This window comes from Cyrtonyx montezumae, unplaced genomic scaffold (assembly GCF_038088225.1).
Source record: "Cyrtonyx montezumae isolate F1298 unplaced genomic scaffold, pur_monq_1.0 scaffold_8, whole genome shotgun sequence".
NCBI classification, from domain to species: Eukaryota; Metazoa; Chordata; class Aves; order Galliformes; family Odontophoridae; genus Cyrtonyx; species Cyrtonyx montezumae.
In genome coordinates this window covers 39,086,974-39,100,430 of record NW_027072089.1, presented here as the reverse complement: position 1 = coordinate 39,100,430, position 13,457 = coordinate 39,086,974, and the positions used below count along the sequence as shown (strand labels likewise).

The following is a 13,457-nucleotide window of genomic DNA, read 5'->3' as shown; positions in this document are numbered from 1 at the left end:
ATCTACAGGATCAACATACCCATTGGGAACCACTTCTGCTTCATGTGGTGCTATTGCCAGCAGCAGCAAGAACTGTTCTGGGCTCTGAGGAGGGCTACACAAAATGGGATGGAATACTGTCGCTTTACAATAGCTGTCACATCAGAAATGGCGTATCTAGCAACAGACCACCATAATTTCTGCAGAAATCAATGAGCAAAATACTACACGTACATCAAAGAGATTGAATAATAAATTCAAACATGACTCTTCTGTTATGACTAGACTGTTCCTGATATCTAAACTATCTTCTGTGTGCACCACAAGCATGGTTTCCCTTGCTCTGCTCATCCTGCTCTGGATTCTGAACAAGCACTACATATGGATGGTGTTTCTTCAGAAACAACTTCTAGTGTAGCTGTTGGCTTTCTAGGCACTTTTAACTGCAGAGACAGAGGATGCCAAAAATATCAGAAGCAAATGGGTAACAGTTATAATGAACTTTTGGCATTGCACATACATGCATAAAAAGCTTATATAGAAAACTGCCTCATCAGTAATGAAACACACTACATCTCCAATAGGAAGAGAGATCTCACCTCAAAGTATTTTATTTTCTTGGCAATCTTCATTGTAACAGAAAGCAGCTTGTAGAATCCACTGATAAGAGGCAGTCTCGTTGAATGTATAATAAGCTCATAACCAAAGGAATACACCCAAGGCTTAAAGTATTCAACATGTTTATCAGGAAGAATGTCTCTAAAATAGACACACAGAAATCATACAGGAAAAAGAAGATGGGGGGGGGGAAGGAAAAAAGGTTTTTATTCAAACATAATTTTTTCTCATCCCAAACTTTCAGGTTAGCACCAGGAAGACAAGCACTGTCACTTAAATGCATCACCAAGGACAGCACAGTACCAATTACATGTCACTGTCCAAGGTGAGCATAAGGAGATTTTCACTTTGCTTCACAGTACAAAGCAATTTTTTCCTCCTTACACCTCACTATTAAATTTGTACAAACATACAGCTTTTCATTACCAACAAAGACTGCTGTATTGCCATAGGAAATCAACTGGGTCTTCACAGACAGGCAACACTATACCTTTCATTTAATGCCTGATACTATCTCAAGACTGGTCTCTGAACTACTTACAGTATAATATGAAAAGTTACATGTTCTGAAAGATAATTACAACCAAATAATCAAATGATAATTTCTCTTCTTTAGAGGAGCTAACATGTTTTTACCCATGTCTCAGATGCCTGAAAGTTTCCCAGCTAATCACCATTATGAAATACTGATTTATAGTCATAGGCCAGAAACATGCATCGTAAGTACCACTCCCTCCAAATATCTTCAAATCGTTTTGTAGATTTTAAATTACACAAAGATATATTAGTACCTGCAGAATTCTACCAGGTTTATAAAGGCAATAAAGTCTGTAGGTTTCTTTGGCTGAACGTTTGAAGCAGGGTCAGAAGTAGGCCCAATAAAAGCACTGTCAGTTTCATTTTCTTCCTAAAAGTAAGTATTGAAACAAGAACTCTGGATCTCAAACAACACACAAAAAATAAAATCACATCTGTTCTCCAAATAAATAAGGCTCTTCTTCTCATAGTTTGTACAGTCTAGTCTGAAACAAACAACTGATGATTTACATATTAATTTTAAAAAAAAGAATAGTTGCTCCTTAGGAAAAAATGAGTACAAAACCAAAATCCACAGGATGTCAAAGAAGAGGCTACAACAATGGTTTCTATCAACTACTTCTGAATCTTATGTTTCCATTTCCTAATACTGAAACACAATATCAAAAAATATCAAGTAAACTGTTTTAACAAATATGACTATTACTTGAAAGACATAAGGAGCTGTATAATCATAATGAAAACAAAACAAGGAATATGGTTCCTTGTTTTGTTCAAAAACAAGGATTTTGGTTCCCTTACAACAGAGGAAATTATTAATAGGCAAGTCATTGGGTCACACCTGTTCATGGACATTCAGCTTCTGAACAGTCAGATCCAATTTCTCAATAATCTTCAAAATAGATTTTATGAGTTCATCGTACAGCAACCGATTCAGAGACTGCAGTGGTGAATTTCCAGTAAGAAAGTTTTCTTCTTCAAATACAGATTCCTTTGTAGGAGGAAGAAGGTTCATATTTGAAAATAGCAATGAGAATTAATTCGTGAATTTACAAACCAAGGCTTGAATGTCTTAGAATCTGGCTTTAGAGGTTTCTTATGCCATAGAAGTTGAAATTCATCCCTATTTAATTAATTTATCAGCCACAAAATTCAGCAGAAGTCAAGAAGTAGTTACTCTGCAGCATGACATTCAGGACAAGTCCAGGGTTAGAAAAGGAACAAGACTCAGGATTACTTTTTACCTTGTATTACCACAATAACTCTGCCTTTACCTTCATTGTGTCACAACTCAGTAAACTTCTGAAGAGGTACAGATAGTCCTTATATGTTGGTACTTTCCATTTCGCTGTTTCAACCTCTCCAGATTCTGGGAAGTCTTCTGATCCAGAACTTTCCTTTCCAAAAAAATCCTGTAAGGACAGTACTTTTCAGAAACACTGCATGACAAATAAGTTCCTGACTCGAGCTAAAACAGCACATAAAATAACTTGTGTATGTAGAAGCCTGAAATGGTTGGCTTTCTTACTTAACCAATCTGAAAAGAACACAAAAGCATCATCTTCTTTTAAAAATTTCTAAGTCCTTCCACTGGTCAGTTATGTGAGAGATTCCTGCTGCACAGGGTTTAAGAGCTTTACCATCCTACTGACAGAAATATTGAAAAAAAACCCTTTAAGTTTCCAAAACTTGCTAGCATAGAAGAAAGCTGTTACCTTAACCACAACCTCCTTAGATGACCTAAGCAAAGAACTCCAGACAACAAATGGATATTCCTTTGTTACATGCATTACAAGAGAAACGTTCTTAGTATGCTGATGTAGGGACCAGAAACTAGTAACAAAAGGGACACAGTTCAAGACTGACAATACTATTTCTGCTCTTTAGACCTTTCTCAGCATACCAAACTAGATTTTCAAGAACTAGATTGGATACTCTAAAAATGTAGATGGAATAAATGCATTTTACCTTTGAAAATGTAATTGGCTTGGAGAATACTCTGATTAATCCCTGATGCACTGCAACAAAATAAAATTGCCTCAACAGACTTAAAAAGGCACAGCAACCATAAGACTCATTATGTTAGCAATTAACTATATCAGTCCTCTATGTTCTATGTTTTATTAGGATAAGGGAGAGGCAAACAAGCATTGATTATTCTCAGACAAGCACAATTGATTCTAGAATTATGGCTCTTGTTTGTTTGACAAACAATTCTGAACATGCTTATTTTTTTCCTAAAAAACGGCTTTGATTTTTTTCTTCAGTCTGAATACAGTGATGATTAAGGAATTGCTCCTATTTCCCATACAATATAAAACAGTAACTCCTGATAATTTTCACAGGTGTGCACCAAGGATCTTCATTCTGGCATGGTACTTTAGGTGTACAGCACATTCCAAATAAATAAGAATGAAAAAGCCATGATAACATGTAAAATAACTGAAAAACTTAAAATCATCGTAACAAAATGTCAGCATGCTGGAAGCTATTAGAATTGCCAGCTACCAATGCTAACTTACTTTTTATCTTAGTAACTGTGTATTTGGAATTTCCATTTTTTACTATCAGTGGGTTTGAGAGCTTAAAAAGAATGCATTTCTAATAGAGATGATATCTCCCTATCTCCTGTGATACCCTATAAGTGTAACTGAAAGAATATTGAACAGATTTCTGTACACTTTTTGTGAAAGCTTTCTTATCCTCCAGAGCAGGAACTCAAGTCTTATGCTTAATCAGTTTATAACAAAAATATATTTTCCTGTCCTTTATTATCTGCACGCTGTCAGCCAAAGCAATTCTTATAAGTACTCATTGATTTAGTGGTGAATTTGAACTCTCTCACACCCTCCAAAAAAGCAACACAAAAACCTAATTCTTCATTATTAAAGGATGGAAAATGTTTCCTTTCTGACCCCAAATGGCTCTTCCATAAAACTGTTAGAAACAGTTTATCATTTAGGGAAAAAAAAATGTTAATATCACAAACTCACCGACTGTGCCAATAAAGCTCCAGAGAACAGGACCTTTTATTGAGAGGGCTAAAAATACCTTTATTATGGATCTGCAACAGACTAACTGCATTTTTTCACTGTACTGTGGAAAGCTATTGATTTGTAGCACAACCAGATGTTCAAGAACTGGAGTGTATACTTCTGGAATCTGGAAGAAAAAGACACATATGAATAAGACAAAACTATTACAAGAGTTTACACTGAGGCCTATTCTGAGAAACAGTAAAGATTTAGCAAGCAAATTTATCTTAGACATCAAGAAAAACAAAATTTCCTGGATCACAAGACAAAAAGTGGTTCCTGAACAATCTATAACTCCAGTGAAGCTCATCTTAACCTTATTAGGGAAGTACCATTTACTTAAACAAGAAAAACCCAGCAGCATAATAAGTTAAGTTCATCCTTAATCACCTGCAAACAGAATCCAAGTGCTCTCTACCTTAGCCTTACCTCCCAGCTTCATCTAGGATATGGAAAACACTCATCAGAACACAGACAATACAGCAGTAGTGGAAAACCAAAGTATCAACCTCTGAAAGCATACTAAATATCGGCACCAAAAGACTTCAGCACATTCTAGAAAAATCAAACGAAGAAACAGTATATTTCATGCATTTTCTCTATTCAGATATAATCTAGTATTCTCCTTGATATTCTCTCACCCTCTAGGAGCTAGAAGTCCAAATATTTCAAACAACAAAATACTTTCTATCACAGGTATTATAAGTTCACAGTTACTACCTTCTTATACATTGCAGGTTGCACTAAAAACAAACAAACATTGACTAGAACTTTAAATACTCCACTTACTGTGTCTAAATGGAATATTACACTTGCAATGGACTGGAGAAAACTTGGGAGCTGATACAGATGGTCATCCATTGTCTCTGCCTCCGTGAGGTACATCTGCTTACAGCGCTGAAGGAGCTCAACGTACATGGCATCAACATCTTTAGGATGTACAGCTTTGCAGGGCTTACAGAGAGAAAACAAAATACCATTGAGCAACTTTACACAAGGAAGCAAATGCACTGAAGCACTAAAACCAAGTCAAGTCTTCACTGAAACAATAATCACTTGAATTTCCCAGGAAATCAATATATCTGAGTAGGCTTTGGCAGCAAGATCTAGATTTGAACTGCACAGAGCAATATGACAAACCTCAAGTATTCTATTATCTACATGCAAGACAAACATGGAATCTGCAATGAACTACAACAGTTCACTAACAGATACACTGTAATTTCCTACAAGAGTACATTAATTTTTTTATACAATATTTCAAATCCAGCCTTAAAAGCATGGAATTCAGCTTTAAACATATCAAATAAAGCATTACAGACACTAATATTGAACTTAATATCTGAGCCAGCTGTATTAAAGAAATAAGTGACTTACCTTAATGACATCTCAATTATCACTCACAGGCTACTCAACATTTAACCCAGCAGCCTGAATTCTGAACTTTTAATATGCTGGGATCTATACAAATAGAGGATAAAAGTCTACTTCTAAAACTTCTGAACAAGCAGAGGGCATCCCAGACAATACTAGAGGATATGTAATAACGCATACTGCAACTTACATATCACTCCATAGGTACCTGCATTTAGTATGAGCTAGGTCTAAAAGCAACCTTTGGGAAAAAGAACCAAGAAGCAGGTCGCAGGCAAAACCAGTCACAGGAAACTGACAGCAGAGGAATAACTGACTGATTTAGTTAACAACTGAAAACAAAAGTTAGGCTTAAATGTTGAACCTGATCTGCCTAAGGAGAGGGTAACGAAGACTATCCATTGATCACTTGCAGAACTGCTTTTCTGTAGCATTCTATGATATTACTTCAGAATTATTTTAGCATTCAGACTGTGAAACAGTCTGCCTTGGACCTGAATCCACCACTCAATGTGTGTTCCATCTGCAATTACTCACTGCAGTGGCAATAAGACTTGCTTCTTCACAACCTAGCATCTGAAGCTTGAACAACATTCAGTCTAAACAGACCAACAGCTATTAGTGTTTCTAATTAAAGATTCATGCCCATTAAGGATTTACAGGTATTTCAGTATTAAGATTCTTCTTTCCTGTGAAACTTCTAAGGATTATGTTTTGTATTTGCATTATGTACTTTTAATTAACTTCTTGTATTGCACAACAGATATTTTTCATAAGGTTTAGTTAATTCAGTCATTTTAAATACTTAATTTTTTTACTCATTCCTTTCTAGCTCATATCCGAGAGGAGGAAGACTAAGTTGTAGAATTTTGAACATTCATTGTTACAAAACAAATGCACTCAGCTCAAATTGCAGCAAAATGGAAAGAACTCAGCTAGGAACCATGTACTCTATCACAGTACTACTGATTCTTAGAAGTGCATCTCAGTGAAGCAATTTGCTCTCCACGAAAGTATATAAGCACAGTATATGAATCTTAGCTTTAAATCCATTCATTATGCTGCTTTATCAGAACAAGATTCCTGCACATACTGCTGCAAAAAGCCCATATCCACGAATAGCAATGGACAGCTCCTTGTTGCTTGAATCCATTCTTCTGATGATCCCATAGAACTGCTCCATGAAGAACTTCAATTTGCTCTTGTGTAGCTCTGCATCCTTAGCCACCATTAAAGACATCTGTAGAACAAAATAAAATGTCAGAATTTCCAGAAAATTAGAGTAAATCCTAAAAGATACCTAGCTCATAATATGAAATATTTCACTCAAAATAATTATTAGATTAACTGAATTTACAAGCAGCAAATATCCTCAGCTCCTTCATGAAATCTGACTTTGATTTAGCCTCAGAGATCCCAGAAAAGTTACAATACCTGCTTGAGGAATGAATCTAGAGCATTATGACCAGCTTTCTTCAGCTCTTGATTTGTGTGGCCACACCATTTACACATTGTTTCAAAGAGCATGACGTAGCTGTCCAAGAGCAGCGTACCAAACTGAGCAGCATGCCAGCTGAACAACTGTAAACCAGCTGCAATTTAAAAACAACTATCATTAAAAACTCAATTTCATAGTCCACTGTCTGAAAACAGACAAGACCACACAAGTGCACATCAGGACTTCAGGTGGGCATATTTACCATGATTGGAAGGCAAAAAAGTGCATTTTTCTAGCAATTATAGTATTGATATCCAAACACTGAAAACTTAAGCATAAAAACAGCCCTCTAAGATACTCTTTTTGTAATAGGAAGCATAACAATGTTCTCAGATTACCTTTATTAGTGGTAAAAAAAGAAAGGGACTTTACTGACTGCAAATGATTATACTTGATCACACAGTTCATAGAGATTTGGTTTGGTTTTGTGCTCAGGACATATTCTGAAGTCTGCTCCTCCTCCAAACTGCAATGGTTCAGAATACAGGCAATTTCACAATCTCAAATTTACGCATAAATTAAATTTTAAGATCCATAAGAAAGTAACTTTTTATCTGTCCAGACTATCTTTAAAGAAGGGTTTACATTTCACAGTTGCTGAGGGCATTCAAACTGTTGAAATCTCACGTTAGCACTTTCTGAATAAGTCATTCACGTTTCACAAGTCAGTTTCTCATTCTCTTCATAGATTCTGTTCCCAGTTTCCCTCTTTTTTTCCTCCTAATTTGCTACATTACTTTTCTTTCTACCTTTACCCTTCTCATACCATGGTTTTGTATTCACTGCAGTGGGGAAAAGAACATAAAATATAATTCTGCTCATAAGTCGCTTGTACTCTATCTAGCTTAACCAAATACACATTTAACTCTTTAGATTCCAACCTAAAGCACACCAGTTCTGTTCCCTGATATGCTTAGAAGACAAGACCGGAGAGATCTGGAGAGAGCCAATAGAGAACAAACATCTCCTGAAAGAATAATTAATTGTACAAGTAGTAGAGCCCAAAGCATGAACCAAAATAATTTACAGTCTTACCCAGATGTACTGCATATCGTTTCTGATCAACCTGTATTATGGAGATTAAAAAAAATAATGTTATTCATATACAAATTATTATTCAGCTAATTAATTTATATAGAACGATTAATATATGGCTTATCTACCTGTGGTCTGATAGCCTTCACTGCAAAATCAAAAATCTCTTTTGAAGTTTGAGCATCTGTGAAACAAACCAGTAAGTACTTCATTACTGACACACAAAAGGTTACACAGAGAGAAGGATATTTTTACCCAAAGCTCAATATGAAGAAATACTATTGGAAAACTTTAAATATCTAGAGAATCATGGATGTTTTTGTCCAAAATATTTGCAACTCTGAAAAAAACGTACATCTACATTCAGTGATTATTCTGAATGCCAATGTTTAAACAGACATCACCTCTAAAAGAAGTATGTCTCTGTATAAATAGCACTTTAGCTTCAGTATGTCTTTCAAAGTCGTCTACCTATGGTTAGAAAACAGCACTTCAAATCTTCACTTACAGAAATAGTGATGAAGTCATCTCACACACAGACAGGACACAAAAACCATGTAGCTGGATAGGTCTTGTTTTTACACAAGCCATCTACTAGTGGGGATTTTTTTTTTTCTGAATACAAAACAAGAAACAGTACTGTTTGCTGGCTGTACAACAATTCAATTAGATTGAACTGCTTAGCTCTTTTCATACAGAAAAACTAAATACCTTCATCCACAGACTTGGTAAAGTTGTACATGAGTGCAGTCAGTCCTCTCAGGCATCCTGCTACAACAGGTAGCTTGGGGAGCCTTGTAGCTGAAGTCATCTAAATCAAGTGAGAATTGAAAAAAAAATAATATCCAAGGTTTCTCAGTTCCTAGAAGTGTAGTTAAAATAACATATTCTGACTGTCAGCATCCACCTCTACAAAGGTAAGATTAAAGAAACATCTACTGCTCAAATGTCATATAAGTTGGAGAAGTGTTTAACTATCTAAGCATAAGAAATCTTTTAACAAGCATAAAACATGTTCCACTCAAGGCTAACCATAGCAAAACTTAGACAAGACACACTAACTTCTTAGAAGTTACAACAACAAACAAAGAACAATGAAAGAGTCCAGAGAGAAATTCCAGATGTACCTGTGTTTTAAGCTCTCCCAGATAAGCTCGGAATAGCTTTTCAGAGTTGTTAATCATGTCAGTAGGATGGACCTCTCCCAAAACTCCCAAAAGCTCATAGATCTTCTCCAGTACTAGAAAGTAATACAATATTACTAAGTATGGGCTCCTTTGTCATTTCCATCACAATTACTACATAACTTGCAACCAAAAGAAAACCATTCCTGAGGATTTAGTGACCTTTACAGCTCTTTACGGCATACATAAATACATACCTATGCATCTATGTAATATGATGTGAGATGTATTCTTATTTAAAATAAATAAATATATTCTTCTTTTAAAAGGGTTTAGAAAAATTATTAATAAAGGCCACATCCACTGAGGAACCATTTAGCACCAGTTCAAGGATGCTGCCAGCCTCCAGGTTATTCCTTGTCTTTTAAGTACCACAGGGGATAAGGCCAACAGCCAGCAGAAGGCTGAGTTTGAGTTCAGTCTAATTGGGTTCTGTACAGGCACAGCAGGCTTTGTAAAGGATAAACCTGTCAAGACAAAATTGTAACTGAAACTAGCCAAGGCTGTCAGACTAGAGCTCCTATCAGCATGCTTAATATGATAAAAAATATTAGTAAGCAAGGCAGGGACTGATGAAATCACATTAGAGTTGACCACTGCAGGAACTATCAAACTAAACCTGCAGCTCTGTGGAACAGTTGTTAGGGATGGAATAAGGTTATGACAAACTTTAGCAAACAGCTGGCATTTATGTGAACTCCTGTAGGGACTGGTAGCCTGGAATTTACTCTGCTTTTGAGAAAAGCTCTAACGTATAAGGGTAGGTGTGCATATCATTACAAAGCGGGTACTGTACTATCTTGTAAGGTTCATCTACACGGGGTTAGCAGTGAATCTGGAAAAAAATCTAAAAGCCTTGGCAAATAATCATAGAATGGCATGGGTTGGAAGGGACACCAAGGATCATCAAGTTCCAAACACCCTGCCACAGGCAGGTCCACCAACCTAAATAAATTGATTTACACCAAGAAAGCTGGAATTGCTGTCAGGATTTAGGCACTTAGAGACATGCATTCTTTCACATCACCAATGTAAAATGATCACCACCTCCTGACTGAATTATATAATTGTTCCCATCTATAGCTTACACATACAGACAGGTCTGCTAAGAACAGAGAACTGCATGACCACAATCAGAAGACCTGAACAAATTTTACTAGCTCTAAAATATGACAATTACCATTTCCAAATACATGGAGATAACGATTATAAGTTTATGTGGATAATAAAACAAAAACAGAGTAAATAAAACAAAAGAGATACACAGGAAAATTAAAATCTACCTGTATCAGAAACTTTACTTCTTACAGCAAGCTCCCCATAGAATTTATTAAAGATTTCCCCAACTTTCATCTCTTCCATCAAACAAGAACGTCGTAAACTTTGGAGCAACTGGAATAAATAATAAACAAAGATAAGCTAGGAAAATAATTAGGATTAGCTTAGCAGTGTCTGCAGAAGTTTTTACCATACCATACTTTTCTGCCTTCAGCTATACAGCCAGTCTAACCCACTGAAGAACTGCCTCAGACAACTCAGAAGAGATCTTTGATCCTCAGTAACACAACTCAGCAGGTGCAAAAGCATTCACAAAACAAAGGCCTAAGTGCATTCTCAGGAAGCACATTACAAAATTGCTGTTGCACACAGCAGGAAGTGCTCTGAAAAAAAAAATCCTTTTTTTTTTTCTTCCAAACTTTTAATGTATACTAATACACTACAATGAGTAACACAGTATTTTCAAGTAGAAAATTCCTCCTTAAAGTTATCATGGGAAACTTGAAAAGAGAAAATCCATGACTGCAAAACAATTTGTCTATCAGACAAAAAAATGACATGTTTACATCTGAGAAATCTACTGTAAGAATATCAAACTGTCATTAAGACATATTTTATGAACATATACTACTGAACTACCAACACGGTGCTGTGGTGCACTGATTTTCTGCTTGATATAGCAGAACTGTATCAATACAATAGATCTTCTGATTTTTTTTCTAGGAAAAACAGAGATTATAAAATGCTTTTTTACCTTAATCAGAAGTTCCAGAGCTGGAATTTTACATTTTGCTGCCCTCTCTTTTGTATAAACACTAATACAAGTTTGCTAGATAGAAAAAAAATAAAGAATATTCGTAAGCACGGAAATAAATTAGTAGCAAACAAAACATTTACCCACCTCTTTAAAGAGCCTGACCCTAACAAGTTTTTTAAAAAGAGCTAAAACAATAAAAATATTAACTCTGAAAGGAGTTCCATAGACAGTATCTGACACAACAACAAAAAAGATTCAAGCAAAGAAAGGGCATTCTCTGGAGCTAAAGGCACACACAGCAAGCCTGCTGCCTCTAACCTCCCACTCCTTTCAGCAAGCAGATGCTAACTTGGTATCAGGAATCACAGGGGTACAGCCAACCAGTTCTGTGCAAAGCCACAGTGTGCCAGGTACCCCAGAATTAGAGATAGCTTCCACCAAATCCTATGTACGTTGCAAGAATGGCAACATTTCAGGAGCAACTTAATAAATCTATATTTATTATAAGCCATCAGAACAGGAGCATTTAAAGAGTCATACACGTGTAAGTGTATACTTATATATGCCCTCCTGTACAAAGCACAGGTGAGGCTGCACACTGAGTACTGTGTTCAGTTTTGGGCCCCTCACTGCAAGAAAGACATTGAAGCCCTGGAGTGTGTGCAGAGAAGGGCAATGAAGCTGTGAGGGGTCTGCAGCACAAATTATGGGGAGCAGCTGAGGGAGCTGGGGTTGTTCAGTCTGGAGAACAGGTGTCAAGGCAGAGATAAGCTTCTTCTGATAGGTATTAGCGATGAGAAGTAATGGCCTCAAGTTGTGCCAGGGGAGGTTCAGGTTGGATATTAGGAAGAATTTCTTCTCAGAGCAGTGAGGCGGTGGCACAGACTGTCCAGGGAGGTGGTAGAATCACCATCCCTGGAGGTGTTCAAGAACTGTGGAGATGTGGCACTGAGGGGCCATGGTTAGGAGCCATGCTGGGGATGGACTGATGGCGGGACTAGACAGTCTTACAGGTCTTTTTCAACCTTACAGATTCTATTTCATATATGTATGTATGTATATGCATATACATAAACCAACCCACAAGTTTATTTGGTATAAATTATTAACTAGCATCCGTTCCAGCTCCGGAGATCCAGTGGCAATGTGCCGGAACCTAATCACAGTCCAAGTGCTCTACACTGGTTTTCGGACAGCAGGTGCTGCTCACCCACCTTAAGGCTGCGGGCGTAAGGATGAACTCTCTCTCCAATCTTTTCCAGAAAGACGCAGAGAAACTTCAGCGCTTCCTCCCTACATTCCCGAAACTGAAAGGGCAAAAGTTAAGAAGCTGTGACAGCTCCCAGCCCAGCCCGGCCCGGGCCGGTGGAGCTGCTCAGTGCCGACCCACCTCCTCCACGCCGAGGGAGCGGCAGACGAAAGCCAACAGGCCGCGCTCCGGGCCGAACACCAGGGAGACGTGCAGAGCTGAGGGGAACGGACAGACGGTCAGGGTCGGACTCCCACAGCCGCCCTTCCCCCTGTGCCCACCCCCATTCCCGTTCCGCACCCAGCGCTCCGCCAGCCGAGCAGATGAGGCAGGCCTCGCCCAGGCCACGCAGCAGCCCATAGCCGCGCACGGCATCGCCGGGCTGCAGGCAGCCATGCAGCTCCTCCAGGCACTCCTGCACGCCGCCCGCCATGCCGAGCTACGCCGCCCGTCGGGCTGACCCAACTCTGCCCGCGGGTCGGGGAGGGTTTTGTGTTATCCGCGTCGGAGCGCTCTGAGGAAGGACAACGGCGGACAGACGCTGGGAGAATCGGTTCGATAAGGGAAGAACATGTGGAGAAGGGCTGCGAGGGATTTCTGTTTCCACGGAAGGCCGTCTATAGAAACCCGCAAACGCCACTCTCCCCTCTTCGTGGAGAATGAACTACTCCACCCGGTGAGCTCCCTTTGCCGCGGAACTTGATCCACTGTGAGCGGTACCACTCCGGGCTGAGGGGGGATGCGCCGTTCTACCCACGACGATTTGAGTTCTGTGGGACGGCAAGCGGCCCAGCGCCGTGCAGCTGCCCGCACTGTGAGCCTTTAGACGGGACAGCACCGCGATCCTGCGGGCTCGGTGGGATCACCTCGTTCTTCCTTCCCTTCTGCGGACGGGATCCCCCCCCGTTCCCTA

At 38.5% G+C, this 13,457-nt stretch overlaps 1 protein-coding gene across 1 annotated transcript in view; it reads right to left on the bottom strand.

The window, feature by feature from the left end:
* PRKDC (protein kinase, DNA-activated, catalytic subunit) overlaps positions 1–12,977 on the bottom strand; it is an 80,275-nt gene extending 67,298 nt beyond the window's left edge. Inside the window, exons 1-18 of the mRNA XM_065751955.1 lie at positions 12,845–12,977; positions 12,686–12,762; positions 12,510–12,602; positions 11,293–11,367; positions 10,544–10,652; positions 9,204–9,316; positions 8,788–8,887; positions 8,205–8,260; positions 8,077–8,107; positions 6,978–7,135; positions 6,637–6,783; positions 4,959–5,123; positions 4,128–4,296; positions 3,103–3,152; positions 2,409–2,546; positions 1,976–2,125; positions 1,389–1,504; positions 579–738 (exon numbers count right to left, since the gene is read on the bottom strand). Of these exons, the coding sequence (XP_065608027.1) occupies positions 579–738; positions 1,389–1,504; positions 1,976–2,125; positions 2,409–2,546; positions 3,103–3,152; positions 4,128–4,296; positions 4,959–5,123; positions 6,637–6,783; positions 6,978–7,135; positions 8,077–8,107; positions 8,205–8,260; positions 8,788–8,887; positions 9,204–9,316; positions 10,544–10,652; positions 11,293–11,367; positions 12,510–12,602; positions 12,686–12,762; positions 12,845–12,977 (2,040 nt within the window). The remainder of the gene's footprint in view (positions 1–578; positions 739–1,388; positions 1,505–1,975; positions 2,126–2,408; positions 2,547–3,102; positions 3,153–4,127; positions 4,297–4,958; positions 5,124–6,636; positions 6,784–6,977; positions 7,136–8,076; positions 8,108–8,204; positions 8,261–8,787; positions 8,888–9,203; positions 9,317–10,543; positions 10,653–11,292; positions 11,368–12,509; positions 12,603–12,685; positions 12,763–12,844) is intronic.
* Positions 12,978–13,457: the final 480 nt, after the last annotated feature.